Raw genomic sequence first — 19302 nt, 5'->3', positions numbered from 1 at the left:
TTGAAAAACATCTTTTGGTAAAATGACATAGTAGTCCATATTAATATAATGTAGAACATGTATAGTTTATGAATGTTGATTTAAGCATTCATGAACATGAATGAAGTGTTTATGTAAGGTGATATGAATGTGTTATGTAGACACTCTTCAAAGAAAGTGTTACCCAGTGCAGAATGTAAATGAAAATAGAATGCAATGATATGCAAATCAAGTAAACCACATTTTTAAAGGAAAATACTACAAAGACAACATATCAAATGTTGAAACTGAGAAATTTTATTGTTTTTTGAAAAATATATGCCCATTTTGAATTTGATACCAACAACAACAAAAATGTTGGGACGGGGGCATGTTTGCCACTGTGTCTCAGTAAGCGTTTGGGAACTGAGGAGTCGAGTTGCTGTAAAAAGTTAAGAAAGTGAAATGTTTTCCTGTTCTTCTTTGATAAAGGATTTCAGCAGTGTCTCCTTTGCCATATTTTTCATTTCATAGTGTGCCAAACGTTGTCAGTGGGTGACAGATCTGGACTGCAGGCAGGTCAGTTTAGCACCCAGACTCTTTTAATATGGAGCAATGCTGTTGTAATACATGCAGGATGTGGTTTGGTATTGTCTTGCTGAAATAAGCAAGGCCTTCCCTGAAAAAGATGTCATCTGGAGGGCAGCATATGTTGCCAAAACATGCATATATCATTCAGCGTTAACAGGTGCCTTCACAGATGTGCATGTCACCCATGCCATGTGCACTAATGCACACCTATGCCATCATGAATGCTGGCTTTTGAACTGTGCACTGATAACAAGCTGAGTGGTCCTTAGCCTGGAGGACACAGTGTCCATGATTTTCAAAAAGAATTTCAAATTTTGATTTATCTGACCACAGGACACTTTTCCACTTCCCCTCAGTACATTTTAAATGAGCTCGGGCCCAGGGAAGGCAGCAGTGTTTCTGGATCCTGTCTATATATGGTTTCTTCCTTGAGTTTTAGAGTTTTAACTTGCATTTGTGGATGCTGTGATGAATTGTTTTCTTTGACAGTGGTTTTCAGAAGTCTTCCTGAGCCCATGCAGTGATTTCCACTAGAGAATCGTGTCTGTTTTTAATGCAGTGCCACCTGAGGGCCCAAAGATCATGGCCATGGCCAGATTAATATTATTATGTACTGTAGATGATGAAAAGCAAAAGTTCTTTGCTATTTTACATTGAGAAACGTTAGTGTTGAATTGTTGCACTATTTGATCATGCAGTCTTGTGGTCTAGTGGTGAACCCCGCCACATCTTTACTTCTAAAAGACTCAGCTTCTCTGGGATGCTCTTTTTATACTCAATCACGTTACTCACCTGTCACAAATTAACCACCAGGTGTTTTCTTAGCATTATACAACTTTACCAGCCTTTTGTTGCCCCCGTCCCAACTTTTTTGGAACGTGTTGTTGGCATCACATTCAAAATGGGCATATAATTTACAAAAAACAATAAAAGTTCTCAGTTTCAACATTTAATATGTTGTCTTTGTACTATTCTCAATGAAATATAGGGTTTAAATGATTTGCGTATCATTGCATTTTGTTTTTATTTACATTTTGCACAGCGTCCCAACTTTTTTGGAAATGGGGTTGTACATATTCACTTTTTAAAATGAGCTAACTTAAACAATAAACGTATGAATCGTCAAATATTATCGCTGTCCAATGAAAAACAGGTATCTCCAAAATATATACATCATTTATATATATACATATATATATATATATATATATATATATATATATATATATATATATGACATTTAGCAGATTATACATTCGAATAATACCACCAAAGTTTAAGTAAATTACAAACTAAACAGACACTTATAATTGACTGTGGAATTTCTTCATTGCTTTCACTGTAATTTTCAATTAATTCACATTAATTTCAGTAATGCTGATAAACTGCTGCAGAATATGCCATTTTAGGGTCTGGATAATAACTAAGACCCAGCAGTACCTCAGCTTTCCATTGCCTGAATGTGCTGTTGGCCAGACTTGTGGTCCATTCAACACTCTACGTTACACATAATTTCATGCATGTATTGTAGAAACGGTGCAAAAAACCAATGGTAGTTTTCACCTATATAAACAATTCCCTAATTTTTTTCAAATCTGAGCAAGAAGACCATTTGATCCTCACTTTTATTCCCAGAACAGTGTTCCAGCCCAGTGCATTCTGTCCAATTCCCACCTCTATGTCCAAGTGGTGTAGATGTCCATGCTATCACAACTAGGAGTATTTAACGATCATGCTTAACTAAACACTGTGGCGACATTAGGGACTTTGAGGATCGATGTCTGTATGGACATCTACAGTGACTGGAAATAAATCTGCATTAATGTCGTACCCACAGAATCCAAAGTCACAAAGCAACAACTCTACTACAACAGCAGAATGGAGTATTTCACCACGTTTGCTCATCTAATGACATATCTTCAGAAAAAATTGTCAAAACTATATACAACTGGCAAATACTTGAAGCACATGAACTTTGAATACAGACCTGTCAGAGAACTGACTTAATGATGGGGTATTAAGCCTGACAGCTGTTTATGATAATTCTGATAATTATGTTCTATCACATGTGCCTGTTAGCTGACTAATGCACTTAGCTAACGCTCAAGGTGAGCTAATAGGCAGCCTAGGGCAACCTATAAAGACATCATATAGAAAGATTTGTAATAAATTCACACTAGCAAGACATACTACAATTATTACCAAAATATTCTACTTTAGCAGTAAATGTTAAGCTTTGTTTGTATAAGAATCAAGCAAACAATTTTCAGATTGTCATTGCAGACATACAAAACATTAACTTTGTTTTGTGTTTTTCATTATTAGTTTTGCAATACATTGTTTATTCACTCTTCTTTTTCTTCTTTTTACTGGTAGTTTTACTTAAACTGAAGTCATTTATCAGTACAGTAGCAGTTATCTTACTTAAGTAGGAATATTCAGTACCCTTTTCACTATTTCCTTTATTGCATTTGACATTCAATCGAAAAGAAAATGGGCTAAGTATGTTTCTCGCTGGTATCCATGTCCACCTACTATGGTATATTTGGACGCATTTTATTAAACGTAGTAGCAATTGTGAAGCAGGGCACTGCTATGCTTTAATTTTCAAATTGATTTTTATTTGAAACTCGTGAATTGCCTTTTAAACCCACTTTGGGTTATGAGATTCATGTTTCACAATGTGAAAGACAGGTGTATGCAGGGCCTAAAAAGCACCACCTCCACAGCAGGAAAGCAGGAAAGGCATTTTAGCCACGCTACAACCCCACAGATATCCATCCTAACAGTAGCACATTTAAACTTAAATAGTTATGAAATACTTAAATGTATTACGTTTTACTTTTTATTTAGTTACTTTTTACAATACATGTATTTTTGAATTTTTGTTTGCCTTATTAACATATCATCAGGCCTATTGTAGGCTTCTAACAGTAGTCACTGACATTCATGTTTTTTTCACTATAATATGCTCGGTAGTCAGCGATTTTCACTGGTAACAGTGATTTTCATTGATCTATTTCTCGTTGTGACCTGTCCAGGGTGTATCCTGCCTTCCACCCAATGACTGCTGGAATAGACTCCAGCTTCCCCTGTGACCCAGAAGGATAAGCGGTTTAGAAGATGTGTGTGCGTGTGTGTGTGTGTGTGTGTGTGTGTGTGTGTGTGTGTGTGTGTGTGTGTGTATATTTCTCGTTGTTACTCTGATAGGCCTCTAAGAGTAGTCTTCAGTTATCATTGGTTTGTATAAACAGTTCTTTCCAATGACAGGCTGGTTTGTTTTTCTACTTTTCTCTATATTCAATGTTGTAATTGATATAATTAATGAATATATTAGTTGTAAAATTTTATCCTCTGTTCATTTTGCTCTTGTGTTTTTGTCATTTGGTTGATTGATTGATTGATTGATTGATTGATTCATTCATTCATTCATTCATTCATTCATCCATTCATTCATTCATTGATGTCATTTTCTAGTCAGTGATGGCCTGAATGCCCTGCCGCAAACGCTGAGTATTTCAAATGACTAGAAAATTTCCATGGATAATCTGTCCATAGTTGCACTTTGCCTCCCTGATAGCTTGCGACAGGTTGGCTGTTGTTTTACTAATGGCTGCCTTGTTGACTGACCTAAGGACAGCATTCTGGGTTTTCAGCAGCAAAATTGACTCATGTCAAGTTATGTCATCTATGCACTTGCTAATGTAGCCAGTCAGAGGTACTGTATATTCCTCCAAATCAGTTGAATCATCATAGGTAGCACCCTTTGTAATATGTTCCAATTTGTGCACTCAAAACAGTCTTGAAGTGCAGAGAATGTACCCCTTAGACCAGGTTCTCACCTGTTTCAGAACTGGTTTGGCATGCTTGAGCAGAGGTTTGTACGCTGGACTTAGTATAAAAGAGACATAGTCTGAGCAGTTGAAGTAAGGGTGGGTGCAGCCTTGTATACGCTGTATATGGTGAGGTACCAATGTAAGGTCCAATTTGTTTACTCCACGAGTTACAAAATTAACGTGCTGGTACAAACAAGGCAGGACTGACTTCTAACTTGCATGATTAGTCTCCAGCTACAAGTCTTCAGCTACAATAAAAAAAATCAGGGGGCACAGTCTGTAGGTTACTGCTCCATATAGTTCATTCAGCACTTTCCTGATCGAACTGGGCAGAATATACAGCGAGCATGGTAGAAAACTCTGGGGACATAGAATGGCCTGGTCTTTACAATCATAAACTCCACGAATGGCAAGCGGTCACTTTATATTGCCACAACATTCCTACACTATTTGTTGTTAGTGTAAACACATAACTCACTACTGCGAGTCTTACCAGACAATTATGCTAATCTGTCGGCGCGGTGTGCGGTTAGGCCAGCTAGCTGAATGACCACATCTGACCACATCTGCAAAATAGCATAAAATCTGCATAGAGATGAAGTCATTATCATGTAATGATAGAAAACATTAACAATGTGAGTGACTGAGTGTCTATATTATGTATTAGTAGAGGTATCAGCTTTAGGTATTATTATAAAATAACTTGAGCTGCACCAAGATACATGGCAAATGCGTTACCAGTGACTGTAGGCTTTTTAGCGTTCACACACAGCAAGGTTTTTTTGTGTCTCTGCCAGTCACTTTTCACTGAACTATTGTTTAAAAAGGTTTAAAAAGTAAAACTTTAAATACATTGGACTTTGGCCTTGTGTTGCCCTGACCTTAAGCAGCCAAAAACAGTGAGCTATTTTTAGGCACCATATCAATATAGAATATAAAAAAAAACATGTAGGTGTCCATGTTTCAGGTTTTCTTTAATCATTAATGATTAAGTTAAAACTGTTTGTTTGTTTTTTGTGCTTGCTTGAGTGCCTCTGATTTGCTGGTTTGCTGTGGAGCACTGGAGTAGCTTGGTCTCGTCGGAGTACCTCAATCTTGGGCAGCGTGAAACAGCATTTTCTGCAAGTGTTCGTTTTCTCTGGATTTCCTGAATCTTTTGATATTATGCACCGTAGAGGGTGAAATACCTAAAATCCTTGCAATCCCTGGCTGAGAAACATTATTTTTAAACTGTTGGATTTTTTTCCTGTTGCATTTTTGATGTAAGTGGTGAGTCTTGACCCATCTGTGTTTATAAAGAACTAGGCCTTTTCTATATGCTTCTTTCATATCCAAGCATAACTGAATCTGTTTAAGTTGTGTTTTGATTGTTGATTGTTGTTTGATTGTGAATATGTCCTAGTCTTAAATTGCCCCTGTCCCAAAGAGGCAATTCACAGGCTCTCCAAAGCATGGACCCATATGCTAGTGCATACCTGCCTAACAAGACTCTACATATAGACTCCTAACAGCATCCATAACTATAGTTGTGCCTTACTAATTTTATTTTGGAGGAAATGAAACAAGCATAAGAATTTTAGCTTTACCCATAAGCTGGAAACAAATAAAATTCATTTATAAATCTATAAGCACTTAAACTCCAGGGTTACTGCAGTAACCAGTCAAGCTTATCATTTTCCTCATTGTAGTTTAACAACAATTAAGCTCACTCAGTTCGAAGGATTTTAATGATTTCTGCAAATCATTAAAAAGTGCAAAATTCACCATTATTTTGCTCTCTTTTCTGCAAATTTTGCTCAGCGCAGTTCATTAGGTTTCTGTTGTTTGTTGTCTAGTTTTAGTTCAAATTAGCAGTAGATTTTAGTTTGTTTTCAGTTAGTTAGTCTCATTTTCAGGTGTCAAATGAAAACATGTAATATACTTGCCATTATTTTGTGTTTAAATGATTCAAAAATCACAGAACTTACCCACACTTTGTACTGCTTGCCACAATGTGCAGCATTGTGGAACATTAACAAGCTAAGCTGCTAATCAGCTATGTTTATTTTTATCACCTAGCAACAAGAGAAATTCTTTAGGGGCCGGGGGAATGAAGAGAGACAATGGGCTCGAAACACACTTCCAAAAATCATCAAAATTACACTCTTACACAATATTTTTTATTATTATTTTCAAGTTCCATAGTACTTTAAAAATGGTTTACTTTCTATTTTATGCATAGTGGCACCACTCTCTGTGTAGACCATTGTGTTGGTCATGGTTATGCATATACCATGGATTTAGGAATTTGGAATGGTAATAAGACTGAAAAATGCTAACATGCTATCATTAAACAGGCTATATTACTGTCACCATTTTTGTGTTTAGGACTTGAAGTTTAGGACTCAAGACTCGACTTGAGACTAGTATGTATTGACAGGTCTTGGATCTTACGCATCAAGACTTGAGACTTACTTGTTACTCATCAAAGCCGACAGCAACTCAGTGATTTGTTCTGACTTTTTATATTGTAATAAAACCATAAAGCAAGCACTGTGAAGCAAAAAAAAAATCTTACAATGTGGGTTGAATTGAGGCCACTGCGATGTTAGAAAAATGCCCCTACAACAAAGAGCTATCACAAACCTTCACTGTAGGGGTCAAGCATTCAAGCCTGTACCATTTTCTTGCATCTTTTTCACCCATCTGCACACTCCTTATTCATTAACCTCAAACCAGTACCAACAAGCACTACTGGATGGGAAATAGCAAGGTGATGCATATTATAGATATGTGAGGCTGTGTTGTCAATTTACCTGTTGTCCATAAAGAGGCAATTCATTTTTCAGTTGCAGCTTTTTCTCAATGTCATGTGAAAGAGTTACTCTGCCATCAGGGATATCTTCATCTGGTCTGGACCAAGGGCTTCTGTGATTCTTGTTCAGTGTGGCTTGAGGCCTGAACATGCAATAATAAAAGTTCAGTTCAACTCACTAAAAATATAAATTAAATATACAAGCTGCATGATTTTATATCATATATTATTTTACTGATCATATTTTTATTGTTATCACAATATCATTTTGTAAGACAAACACATCATTAAAGAATGCAGATACAGGATGGATCAAATTACATTGCATGCACGCAGGGCCAAATTTACATCAGCGAGAATATGGTATCAGGAGCCCTTAGTATTATTATAAAAATAGTTATGTGCTCTCTTGTGTCTTGCATGGTTATTTAGCAAATTACAAAGCACACACATGCAAAGCTATATACATACAGATATAGTGCTGTAAAAAAGTATTTGTCCCTTACCTGATTTCTTCTATTTTTGCAAATTTGTCACATTTAAAAGTTCTAAGATCATCCAACTAATTTTAATATTAGATGAAGACAACATGAGTACACACAAAATGCAGCTTTTAAATGATCGTTACAGTTATTAAAGATAAAGATTTGTTTAAAACCTATATTGTGAAAAAGTAATTGCCCCTAAACCTAATAACTTGTTGTGCCACCCTTGGCAGTAACAATTATAATCAGATGTTTGAGATAACATGCGATGAGTCTTTTATGTTGATATCTAGGAATTTTGGTCCCCTCTACTTTGCAGAATTGTTTTAATTCAGCTACACTGGAGGGTATTCGAGCATGAACTACTTGTTTAAGGTCTTGCCACCGCATCCCAATGGCATTTAAGTCAGGACTTTCACTTGGCCACTCCAAAACCTTAATTTTATTTCTTGAGCCATTCAAAGGGGGACTTGCTTGTGTGCTTCGGATGATTGTCCTGCTGCATAAACCAACTGTGCTTGAGCTTTAAGTCATGAAGTGATGGCCAGACATTCTCCTTCAGGATTTTCTGATAAAGAGCAGAATTTAAGGTTCCATTAATTATGACAAGTCAACATAATGATAATTATGACAAGGTCCTGCAGAAGGAAAGCAGCCCCAGACCATCACACTCATGTTTGACTGTTGGTATTAAGTTCTTATGGTGGAATGCTGTGTTAACTTTACATGAGATGTGATGGGACCCATGTCTTCCAAAAAGTTCCACCTTTGACTCATCAGTCAACTGAATATTATCCCAAAAGTCTTGGTGGTCATCTAAGATGTTTTTTGGCAAATGTGAGATGTGCCTTTGTGTTTTTTTTTTTTGGCCTGCAATGGTTTGCATCTTGCAACTTTTCCATGAATGCCAATTTTGCCCAGTGTCTTTCTTATTGTGGAATTATTTACATTGACCTTAAATGAGGCAAGTGAGGCCCGCAGTTCTTTAGATTTTTGTCTGGATTCTTTTGTGTCCTCGTGGATGAGTCGATGAGCTCTTGGTGAAAATTTGGTAGGCCAGCCACACCTAGAAAGGCTCACCACTGTTCTAAGTTTTCTCCATTTGTGGATAATGGTTCTCTCTGTGATTCATTGGAGTCCCAGAGCCTTAGCAATGGCTTTGTAATCCTTTCCAGACTAAAAGATTTCAGTGACTTTGTTTGGCATCTGCACTGCATTTTGAGACCTTCTAGTCTGCTTCACATTGCCAGACAGGTTATATTTAAGTGATGTTTAGATTCAACAGGTCAACATAGCTAAAGGGGCAATTACTTTTTTTTTCGTACATAGGACTAGGTAGTACCCAACAGCATTTTTTCTTTAGTAAATGAAATCATTATTAAAACAGCATTTTGTATTATCTTTGTCTTTGTATTAAAAGTAGTGTGATAAAACATTAAAGTGTGACAATGTGCAAAATGGGGATGGGGCAAATACTTTTTCAAAAGCAGTGTGTGTGTAGTATATATATATATATATATATATATATATATATATATATATATTTGTGTGTGTGTGTGTGTGTGTGTATTCTTCCCCTGTAAGAAGAGAATAAATTGCTATTGGTCACAGAGTATCTAGATGTCAGGAGGCCATTACAGACAAAAAAAAAAAAACAAGAAAAAAAATTGCACTAGAACAACAAGACTGGTCATCTGAGTAAGGTTTGATGGATTGATGACTCAATGTTTGTAATTGGCTTATTTCTAAAACTGAACTTTGGAGGTTTTTACAAGAAGTATGGAAAAAATTCCCTAGAGGCTTCTGTGAACAACTGTAAGTCTCTTGTGAAGAATTAAATATTTAAAAAAAGGCAGTGTATACACACTAAATAATTAACATTTTATTTATTTTTATTGATATTTTATTTATGTTTTCTGCTTTTTTCCTGATTCAGAAATAATGAAGACCTTAATGGTCATTCTGATTGTGAATTTAAATAAGTGAATGCTGGCCTCTGACCTTCGAACCTCTCTGCATTTTATGATTTTTACTGTGCACTTTTCACAATAGTGAACATTTACTATTTGTTTAAAGGAGAGGTTAGTCAGATTTGTGTTTTGCTGCACAGCCAGAATCAGAAATCATGAAGCCCTAGTACATATACAATCAATAATTAAGTTATAGGCTTACCTAGGAGCTCTCATGGGGAGTCCCATAGCATTAGTTGGAGGACTTGTTGGCAATGAGGGTAGAACAGAGCTGAGGAAGGCCACTGGGTTTTGGATAGGGCTAGATGTGGAGCCACTAGAAGTTGGGGAGGAGGCCTGTGGCGGTGACTGAGGCCGTAAAGAAAATACTGAATTCACCAGAGCAGGACATACTAGAGGGGGTGATACAACATATGGAGGACTGCTTGGAGAGTCTGGAAGTCTTGTAGGGAAAACCCGCAGGGATGGAGTAAGTTGATTGTTGGGTGAGGTAAGATTTGTGGTAGGTCTGGATACATTTTGTGTGGCAGATGACAGAGTTGGTGAAGGACATATTCCTTGTGAGAGAATGTGGCTTGCAATGAATTCCTTAGGTCTAGTGTAACTGAAACTCTGCAAAAAGTTAGCATTTGAGATTGAAGTGATGCAGATTGGTGGAGTCTGAGTAATGGAGACAGGAGGTATAGATAAAGCTGTATTTTTTAACATATGAGAGGAAGTGACATTCAGTGGCACTGTTGTTGAATTCTGGGAATTTGTGCCTTGGACCAATGTTGGTTCCATGACTTGTTGATTCACTGAGGTGCTGTTTAACTTGGTTCTACTAGAATTTATTAACAATGCAGAATGTGTTGGGCTAACAGCCATGTCTACTTGAGTAATGGGGATTGATTTCATCTGAGTGGCAGGAGCAATGTTCATTTGAGATATGGTGGAGGAAAGAGTGGGTGGAGTCATATTTATTTTGGATGTTGGGCCAGTATTTAGCTGGACTGTTGGAGACACATTTACTTGGGGAAAAGATGTAGCAGAACTTGTTACTGGCTGAGACACTGATATACTAAGAGCTGTTGCGAGCTGAGATAGGGGAGTAGCAGACATCACATTTAAATGTGTAATGGGTGACACTGGAGCAAAACTGAGTGAGGGCATTGCCTCCATATTAAGTTCAGGTGTTAGGGCAGCAGGACCTAAAATCATCTGTGGCATTTGTGTTGAAAGATCAACATTTGTAGGGACAGTGTTTAACTTTGAATTAAGAGCAATATTCTGTTGAGATGTGGGAGGGTTATTAAGGACAACTGTAAGAGATGGGTTGATCTCTGGCAAGAGAATAAGATCAGTCTGGTTTGCAGAGGCCATATTCAATGGTGAAATGGGTTCAGTTTTAAATGGAGGAGCAGGAATGGTACTCAGTAAAGAAACAGGTGAGGGGTTTATCTGTGGCAGTGGAACAGTATTTAAAAAGGGTGGAGGGGTTTGTTTTAGTGGTGATGGCACTGGATGTAAAGAAGTCAGAACCTGTTTATTGCACTGATTAAGACTTTCCTGGTCTAACTCTGAGTGCTCTAGGTTCTGAATATCGCTCTCCTGCTGCTGCTCCAAAAGTACTTGTTTGTGAAGAATTTGAAGTTGCAGTGGATTACTTCCAGACAAAAGGGAAAAAACAAACAATAACAACAAAAAACACAATAAATCAAAATTCAAAATCTGGTGCCCAGACTGAAATTTAAAAAATGTTTTCTAAGATGCATCTTCTGATGCGTTGTAGTAAAAAAAGTAAATAATACTTACAGTTTTGGTTTAGCCAGCACTGGTGGAGGATCTTTATTGGGTATAATGTCTTCATTGCTGTTTGTATTCTCTTCATCTTCTGGAAGTTTAAAGGTTACCCTGCGACCTACTCGAGAGCTGGACTGTGGCTCACTGTGGCTTTCTAGTACTTTCTTTGATCTAGTCTTCAGGCAGGATGCAAGGGGATCTGGGAAGAGTGCACACGATAGTCCCTAGAGATTAGTGCGATAGGTGCGATTATGTCAAGATAGGTTTGGGCCCATTTTTTTTTTTAGCCTAGAAAGGCTGTGTCCTAGTATATACCCCAAAACCTTGAGACTACACACTTAAAAAAGATAGATCTTCAAGGGTTCTTGAAGATTTCGTTTTTCAAGCCACTTGGCATGACATCCTTTCGAGTTTAACTCTAACGACACTTCACCTCCATACTGTCCAGTTTATTTAAACCAAGTTTAGAAGTAGCTGAAGCATATGGTGTACTCTTTAAAAAGATGGTTATCCAAGGGTACTTTAATAAAGAAAATGGTTCTATATAGAGCTATGAACTCTCAAAGAACCCTTTGCCTGTTTAAAGCGTTCTTTGCATTGTAAAAGAGTTCTTCAGATTGATGGACAATGTGCTATAGATGGTTCTATATAGCACCTTTTTGATAAGGGTTCTATATAGCATCAAAATGGGTTCTTCTATTGTTAGTGTGCTAAAGCTGAGGAGTTAGGATTAAACTTGAAAGCATGTCATGCTGAGTGACTCGTTTTGTGGTTACACAAGCTAGATGGTAGAGGGGTGTTGGCAAGACAAAGCATACATTAGTTTTATTCATTTATTTTTTATACATAGCAGAGGAGCCTCTAGCTTACGTTTTGAAGTTATTGTGAAGTGGTCTGGGTCATGGTGACAGGGCTCTGTTGCTGAAGTGCTCAACGTTTTATTGTGGTTGCTGTTATCACCATTGCCTGTAGATATACAGAAAAATATAAATGCATACAGTTCAGTATAAACATAAATGATAAAATGGTCATGCAATAAAAATTAAATGTTACCAAATTACCATAAACACAAACAGCTTTTATGAAGAAGTACAGCGTCCTCCTGAATGATTTGCAATAATGGTAAAGATGTGCAATTAAAAGCTATAAAAAATCTGCATATGTTTATCAGGTTGATCTTACTCAGAAAATGTAAGACAAACATTACTTTTCAATTATATAAAATTATGCAGGCAGAACATACATAAAAAGTTTGAACTTTTTCTTAAAACTATATCTTACAGTTATTGGCATCCCTTGAAATCAAAGTGAAAAAAATCTAATTGACATTGACATTGTCATTCACAATTTACTACTCAGCACACTGAGTCTTTATATTTTATTGTATAAATGAATAATGGTTAAAGCTCTCATTCAGCATTATAAGATTTATATTGGCAGTGGGAGGCTGCAGAAAGTCTTTAATACAGGGGTTTCAAAAACAGACATGCATTTTAAGGAAAAAAGTTACCTATTACCTTTCACCATCAACACAGCAACACTCGAAACCGTGCCATATTTATTGCTAGCTGTGCAAGTAAAGGTTCCAGAATCTTCAAGGAAGACTTCGGCAATAACCAAAGTACATATATTCTCTAAAATCACCAAACAAGAGAAGAGACACATTATTGGTGTATGTGTTAGGGCTGTCAAAATAAAATATAAGAAAATGTAGAAAATGTAATTCCCAGTGTTTCAATCTACATCTGCTGCAGCTCCTATAGTCCAGGCCCATTAAATAGTAACATTAATACACATGATGGCTTTGAAACAGAGGGTCTGGGCATTGTGATTTAACTGCACCCCACTAAAGTTCCCATCATTTTCTTTCATTTACATGCATTAACAAACACAATTATACTTCTCTGGGTAGTTATGGAGAGACTGTTTTTGCTGACACAGTCTGCTCATATCCTGCTCACATTCTTGATCACCTGAGGACTGCTATTGTGTTTTTCCTTACCTCTAATTCTGGTCATTGCATTGTGGTCACTAAATATGTGGGTTAGTGGTGTAAACCAATTCTGGGTTTTTTTCTTTTTTCTCTCATCACTTGGCTTACTACATCCCCTTGCCCTTTCTTTACTTAAAGTGCTAAGTTGCCAATTAACCCAGACTGGGTTGTTTTCATCCTAGCATTTTTTAGAGTGTTGGCAGTAGCTAACTACTAAAGGGGCAGGGGCAGTGGTTGCATTGGGGCTCACAGTGGAATGGGGCCTGCGGCAACCAGCCAGCCGAGTTATTATTATTGTGCTCATTCCAGGCTGGGACTACCCATTGGGGGTACCAGAAGATTGTCCAGCTGATAGCCAGGTCTGTCAGTTGGACCATCCAGGCCAGTTGCTCTAAAGATGAACAAAACTAGAGCACAACATAGCCACATCAAGACGCCAACAGACTCCCATCCACAACTCTCTGCCCCTAATCTCCTAATACTATCTGGTGAACTAGCTTAGTTAGTCAACTAGCCTACATCATTGCGGTTTGTGTTCACAAGTTGAACAAAATAGGTAAGAAGAGGAGAGAAGGATGGTGCTAAGAGGGAAAGAGAGATTGTGCTCAGAATAACTAATTCAGCAAGACAGCAACAGGTCTTTAACCTTTTCTACTCAACTGATCTCACTAGATAACTGCAACTTTTTAGGCTAACACACGTATAACATTAGATCCCAATAGGTGGAGTGGCATGCCTTGAACATCAACTCATTTTAGACTGAACAGAATAAGCACATAAATTACATTGTCATTTTTTTATTGATTGAAAGTAATTTGCACAGTGCTATGCACACACACACACACACACACACACACACACACACAAACACACACACACACACACACACACACACACATATATTCACACACTCAAACATAAATATCCAATTAAAAAAAAACTGGGACAGTATGTGAACAAAAAAAGCAGTGATTTTTAAATTGACCTCTATTTAAAGAAAAACAGCATAAAGACAAGATATTTAAGGTTTCACATTATCAATGAATTTTTTTTTGTCAGTAGACACTCATTCTGAAATTGATGTCTGCAACACACTCCAAAACATGGGCTCGGGGATACTTTGACAAACTGCTGTCAATAAACTGGTTGTCACTGCATCCACACATGCAAGTTAAGACTGTACTATGCACGGTGGAAGTTGAAAATATATCAACAGGAATACGGCTGTCATTTGAAATGGACTGATGCACAGTGGAAACATGCAGCTTGGACGAGTCTGTGGTCTGAGTTGTTTATGGAAATAATGAATATTGTGTTCTCCGAAGAAAAAGGAACCATCCAGCTTGATACAACCATAAAGTTTAAAAGCCAGGGACCATAATGGTATGGGGGTAATACTGAATAACAGCACCTCTCCTCACCTGAGATGAAATTAATATCCTTACACCTTCCCAGCACCTCTCACTTAGTGTAATTCCTGAGTAGGAAAGGGATCAACCCCTATCAAGAGTTTGGCTTCAGAGCCATCACTGTAGGTGGAGGTGAGCCCACCTATATCTTGTTGATGCCTCCCAACCTCCCGCAAAAGACCTCCCAGCCACCAGGCACTCACCGAGGAGCACTACCCCGGGCCTGGCTGAGGGGTAGGTCCTGGTAACCCTCTCCCGGGCAGGGTACACGGTCTCTAGTGTCCCTAAATCATTGGGGATTCTGGATCAAGTTAGTCTGGGTCTTCATTCCAGACCTGTTTGCTTTGGGAAACCATACCAGGAGCATACTTCTCCAGGAGTCTTAGCTCTCAAGATCCCTAGATCACACAAGCCCTTCTGCCATGATAAGGCCCTGATTCAGGAAGGGCTCACTGAACGTGACAAATGAAACTCCAGCTGTTGCTAAGGACAACAGTGAGGTATGTTTTATTAATTTAGAGGATTATGAAGATGGAGAAGCTGTTGATAAAGTTCAACAAAGTACTTAGCTGAGTAATGCACCACCTATGACAGCTGAAGATGAGAAGGAAAATGAAAATGTTACAAATGTAGAAAAAAAAGACTCTACATGTAAATTTGAGCAATTACGGCAGCTGCTGGACCTACTTCAATATCTTCAGTTTGGGAAACCCTTAATCTCCTTTGTACAGAGTCTCTTAGAGAACTTTAATCAAGCGATTTACACTATTGGTGACCATGATATTCCCCCTTAATGGTCTTTTATACTGCACTATAGGTCAGCACATGAAGGGACTCATGCACAGTCAAGGGGGGAGGGTGCAACCCATATGAAATATGGAGCCACTAAAACCCTAAACATATGTCATGTAGAGGTGAAGTTACACGTTGTCCCTAGAAGAGGGCCCAGTACACCTGTGTATCTTAAGAGAGTGCTACATGTGGTCACTAATTCCTTTTCAGCTGGAGATCTGTCTGAACTGTGCTGTGAACTGACTGGACAATATTTGGTGTGAAACACCACAAAATGATCCTAAAAGTTTTTTATTTTGTATTTTTTAATTATTGATATATTTCCATATATCGAAAAATAAGCTGTTAATAAATATATTCATTTATAAGATGTTCTTTCATCAGAATTCCGGCTGTAAATGTGAAGGAGGCAGTTTTCTGTGGAGTTATAAGTGTTTGAAATTTATAACTGAGTTGAAGCATGTTTTTCTGCTCTGGTAGTCTGTAGCTAGCCACTGTGATGGGAGATTACACCATACTTGTTTGGTTCAGATGCTTTTTTAAGAAAAAAGGAAAGAAATAAAAACCATTCTGAGTTATGAGAGTATTTTCTTTAATGCTTCTAACATAGCTTGGTGCATATTATGTCATTGTATCAATGCTCTTAAAAGATAACTTGTGCTAATAGCTAGCTAATACTTTACTTTTATGGTTTGTAGTACAGCTATGTTGTGCCTAAGCTTATTTTCGTTATAAGAACATACATGTTAAAAAAGGTTGTAGTGATAATTCACATTAATGTTAAAGTGGAACATATAAAACAATGCATAAACAGGGATAAAAATAGGCCATGTTACTGATAAAACATGGAATCATGTCTGTTTTTAATGCTGTGCTGCCTGAGGGCCCAAATATCACCAGCCAATATTAGTTTTTGGTCTTGTCCCTTGCGTACAGAAATTTCTTGAGATTCTCTGAATCTTTTAATGTTATTACGTTCCATAGATGATGAAAAGCATAAGTTCTTTGCTATTTTACACTGGGAAACGTTATTCTTGAATTGTTGCACTATTTGCTAGCACAGTCTTTCACAGAGGGGTGAACCCCATGTCCGTCATCTTTACTTCTGAAAGACTCAGCCTCTCTGGGATACTTTGTAATACCCAATCATGTTACTGACCTATTGCCAATTGACCACCAGGGTTTTTTTTAGCACTGCACAACTTTACCAGCCTTTTCTTGCCCCCATCAAATTCAAAATGAGCATATATTTTTCAAAAAACAATACAATTTCTCAGTTTGAACATTTGATATGTTGTCTTTGTACTATTTTCAATTAAATTTAGGGTTTAAACGTTGCATTTTTTTAATTTACATTTTGCACAGCATCCCAACTTTTTAGGAAATGGGGTTGTGTATATATATATATATATATATATATATTATATATATATATACTGGTCCTGATCATTGAAGAACAGAGTGAAGGAGTGCTAACAAAGTATGCAGAGAAACAGATGGACAGAAGTCTGTAATTGTAGAAACACAAAGAGCACCTATAGGGTTAGTGGAGCTGATAAAATGAACAATGACAGTAGATACAAGGATGTGTTCATTCATACACACACATGTATAAATACATAAACACCAACATAGTTGGTAGGCCCTCCTTTTACTCTCTTTACAGCCTCAGTTCTTCGTGGTATGGATTCCACAAAATAGAAACGTTCCTAGGAGATTCTGGTCGATGTTGACATGACTGCATCATGCACCTCCTGCAGATTTTTCAGGTGCACTTTCATGCTGCCAATCTCTCATTCTACCACATCCCAAAAGTTTTTAGATCCATTAACTGAGAAGGCTTCTAAAACATCTAAATCATTGTAATTTTATGAAACCAGCTTGAGATTACTTTTGCTTTGTGACATGGTGCATTATCATGCTGGAAGTAGCCATTAGAAGATGCACTGTAATAAATTTCACTGTAAAAAACTGGCAGCAGGGTTGCCAGGAACTTACCATTAAATTAACGGTATCCTACTGTTGTTAAATGTACGGCTTAATACTGTTTTTTTTACAAATACAGGATATAACCGTAATTTAGTACGTTTACAGCATAATACTGCTAGAGCTTAGATAGGAGTGCACAGATATAGCTACAGATTTTTCTGTACTGATAAAAAACATTGTGTTTTTACTGCTTGTTAATCTTGCCAGAAACATAACGTGCATGAAAGGGTTAATAATTTCAGTGAACAGTTGACATGGCAGTTTAAATCATGTGACAAAAAAAATGAGACAAAAGCAGAGGGTATCTTACAAAATGTGTGGCTTTATTCTAAATAAAGTCTTGATGATTCTACTTGCAAAACCTTTCCACATTTTTCACATCAGAAAATGTAATTTCAAAAAAAACATTTAGGCATGAATATTAACAGTAAATAAATATATAAAAATATATTGTTAAAGCTTATTCTCTTTCCTTCATTGAGAAATGGCAAGCTAAACACCTGGAAACAACTAAGAAGGTTGATTGGAAGAGCTGTTTAGCTTCTTGTTTCTCCTTTAATAGACAAGAATCAAGTGCAAGCTCCAGTGCAACCATGTGAAATCACACTGCAACAATGGTCACTTACTATTAGAGGCATTTTAAATAAATTTTCTAGATAATTTGATTTATACATGTTTTAATACTACTGGACTGGACTAAACTATATAAAAGCCTACAAGTTTCATCAGTCATGGTTCCATGTGAAATGGGTATGAATACCTAACCTTTGAATGAATGTCAGTGGCTTCTCTTTGATACTGAAGATTGAAGCTCTACGTAGAAAACACAGAAGCAAGCCTGGTTAAGAAAGTTGGCTGTGTGCCCTTACAGATGATGTGTCCCTCAAGACTGACCATTCAGCATTCAATACAGCTTGCTGTTTTCTCACCTGAAAAAAACAAATGAAGAGTTAATCACTTGCAGCAAGGACAGAGCCATTCTGCTGAAATACAAAATTGTTGTTGACTTATGCAGATTCTTTTTAAACATAGCAAGCAGTAGCAGCTGAGGAGTTGCCAGTAGGGTGAGCATCCTCTTTAAATCAACTGCAGTGGCAAACAACTAGAACACATCAATTTAATTATTTAGTTTAGGCAGGATAACATCAGTATGCACCACACACATATATCTGCCCCTCACTGAAGTACCAGTATCCCCACTGAACGGATTCCTGAATTTCCCCTCTTCAGAGCTAGTTATATGAAATAGACTAATATCAACCATAGGCAAGCATGCTGCAAATGCTTTTAGACCCCAACTAGCTAAACTACATTAGTGTGGTATTTTGTGCTGGAGAAGATGTAATGTTACTCAGGCCAAACACTGCATATGTAAGACATTTTCTCTAACAAAATTGTGATTTCACTTTCAAAAAACCACTGACATGACCACAGAATTCAGTTGTTAGCTATTTTAGTTGGCTAGTTATCAAATGCTCCATCTCTCCCTGAATTCTCCTCTGTAAATCAAGTTCAGCCAACACAAACCAAATATAACAAAAACAAGTCTAGGGAAATTGATATATTATCTAATAGATATTAATATAAAAGGAACTTACTTTGTCCAGTGTTGCACAGGAGGGAAAGGCAAGCTTAAAGGAAAATGCACTGCTGATATGGTCTTCAGTCTTGCCAGCATTCGACAGCTAGTTATTGAAGGTGCT

The 19302-nt window shown here is 37.2% G+C and overlaps 1 protein-coding gene across 1 annotated transcript in view; it reads right to left on the bottom strand.

The window, feature by feature from the left end:
• The window catches only part of mypn (myopalladin), a 124495-nt gene that overhangs the window by 33942 nt on the left and 71251 nt on the right, over nt 1-19302 (bottom strand). Inside the window, exons 10-14 of the mRNA XM_036575279.1 lie at nt 12934-13050; nt 12287-12382; nt 11429-11615; nt 9837-11279; nt 7181-7322 (exon numbers count right to left, since the gene is read on the bottom strand). Coding sequence (XP_036431172.1) covers nt 7181-7322; nt 9837-11279; nt 11429-11615; nt 12287-12382; nt 12934-13050 — 1985 coding nt within the window. The remainder of the gene's footprint in view (nt 1-7180; nt 7323-9836; nt 11280-11428; nt 11616-12286; nt 12383-12933; nt 13051-19302) is intronic.

Source organism: Colossoma macropomum, unplaced genomic scaffold, assembly GCF_904425465.1.
Source record: "Colossoma macropomum unplaced genomic scaffold, Colossoma_macropomum, whole genome shotgun sequence".
NCBI lineage: Eukaryota > Metazoa > Chordata > Actinopteri > Characiformes > Serrasalmidae > Colossoma > Colossoma macropomum.
The sequence above is the reverse complement of the archived record's forward strand: the minus strand, read 5'-3'. Positions and strand labels throughout refer to the sequence as shown.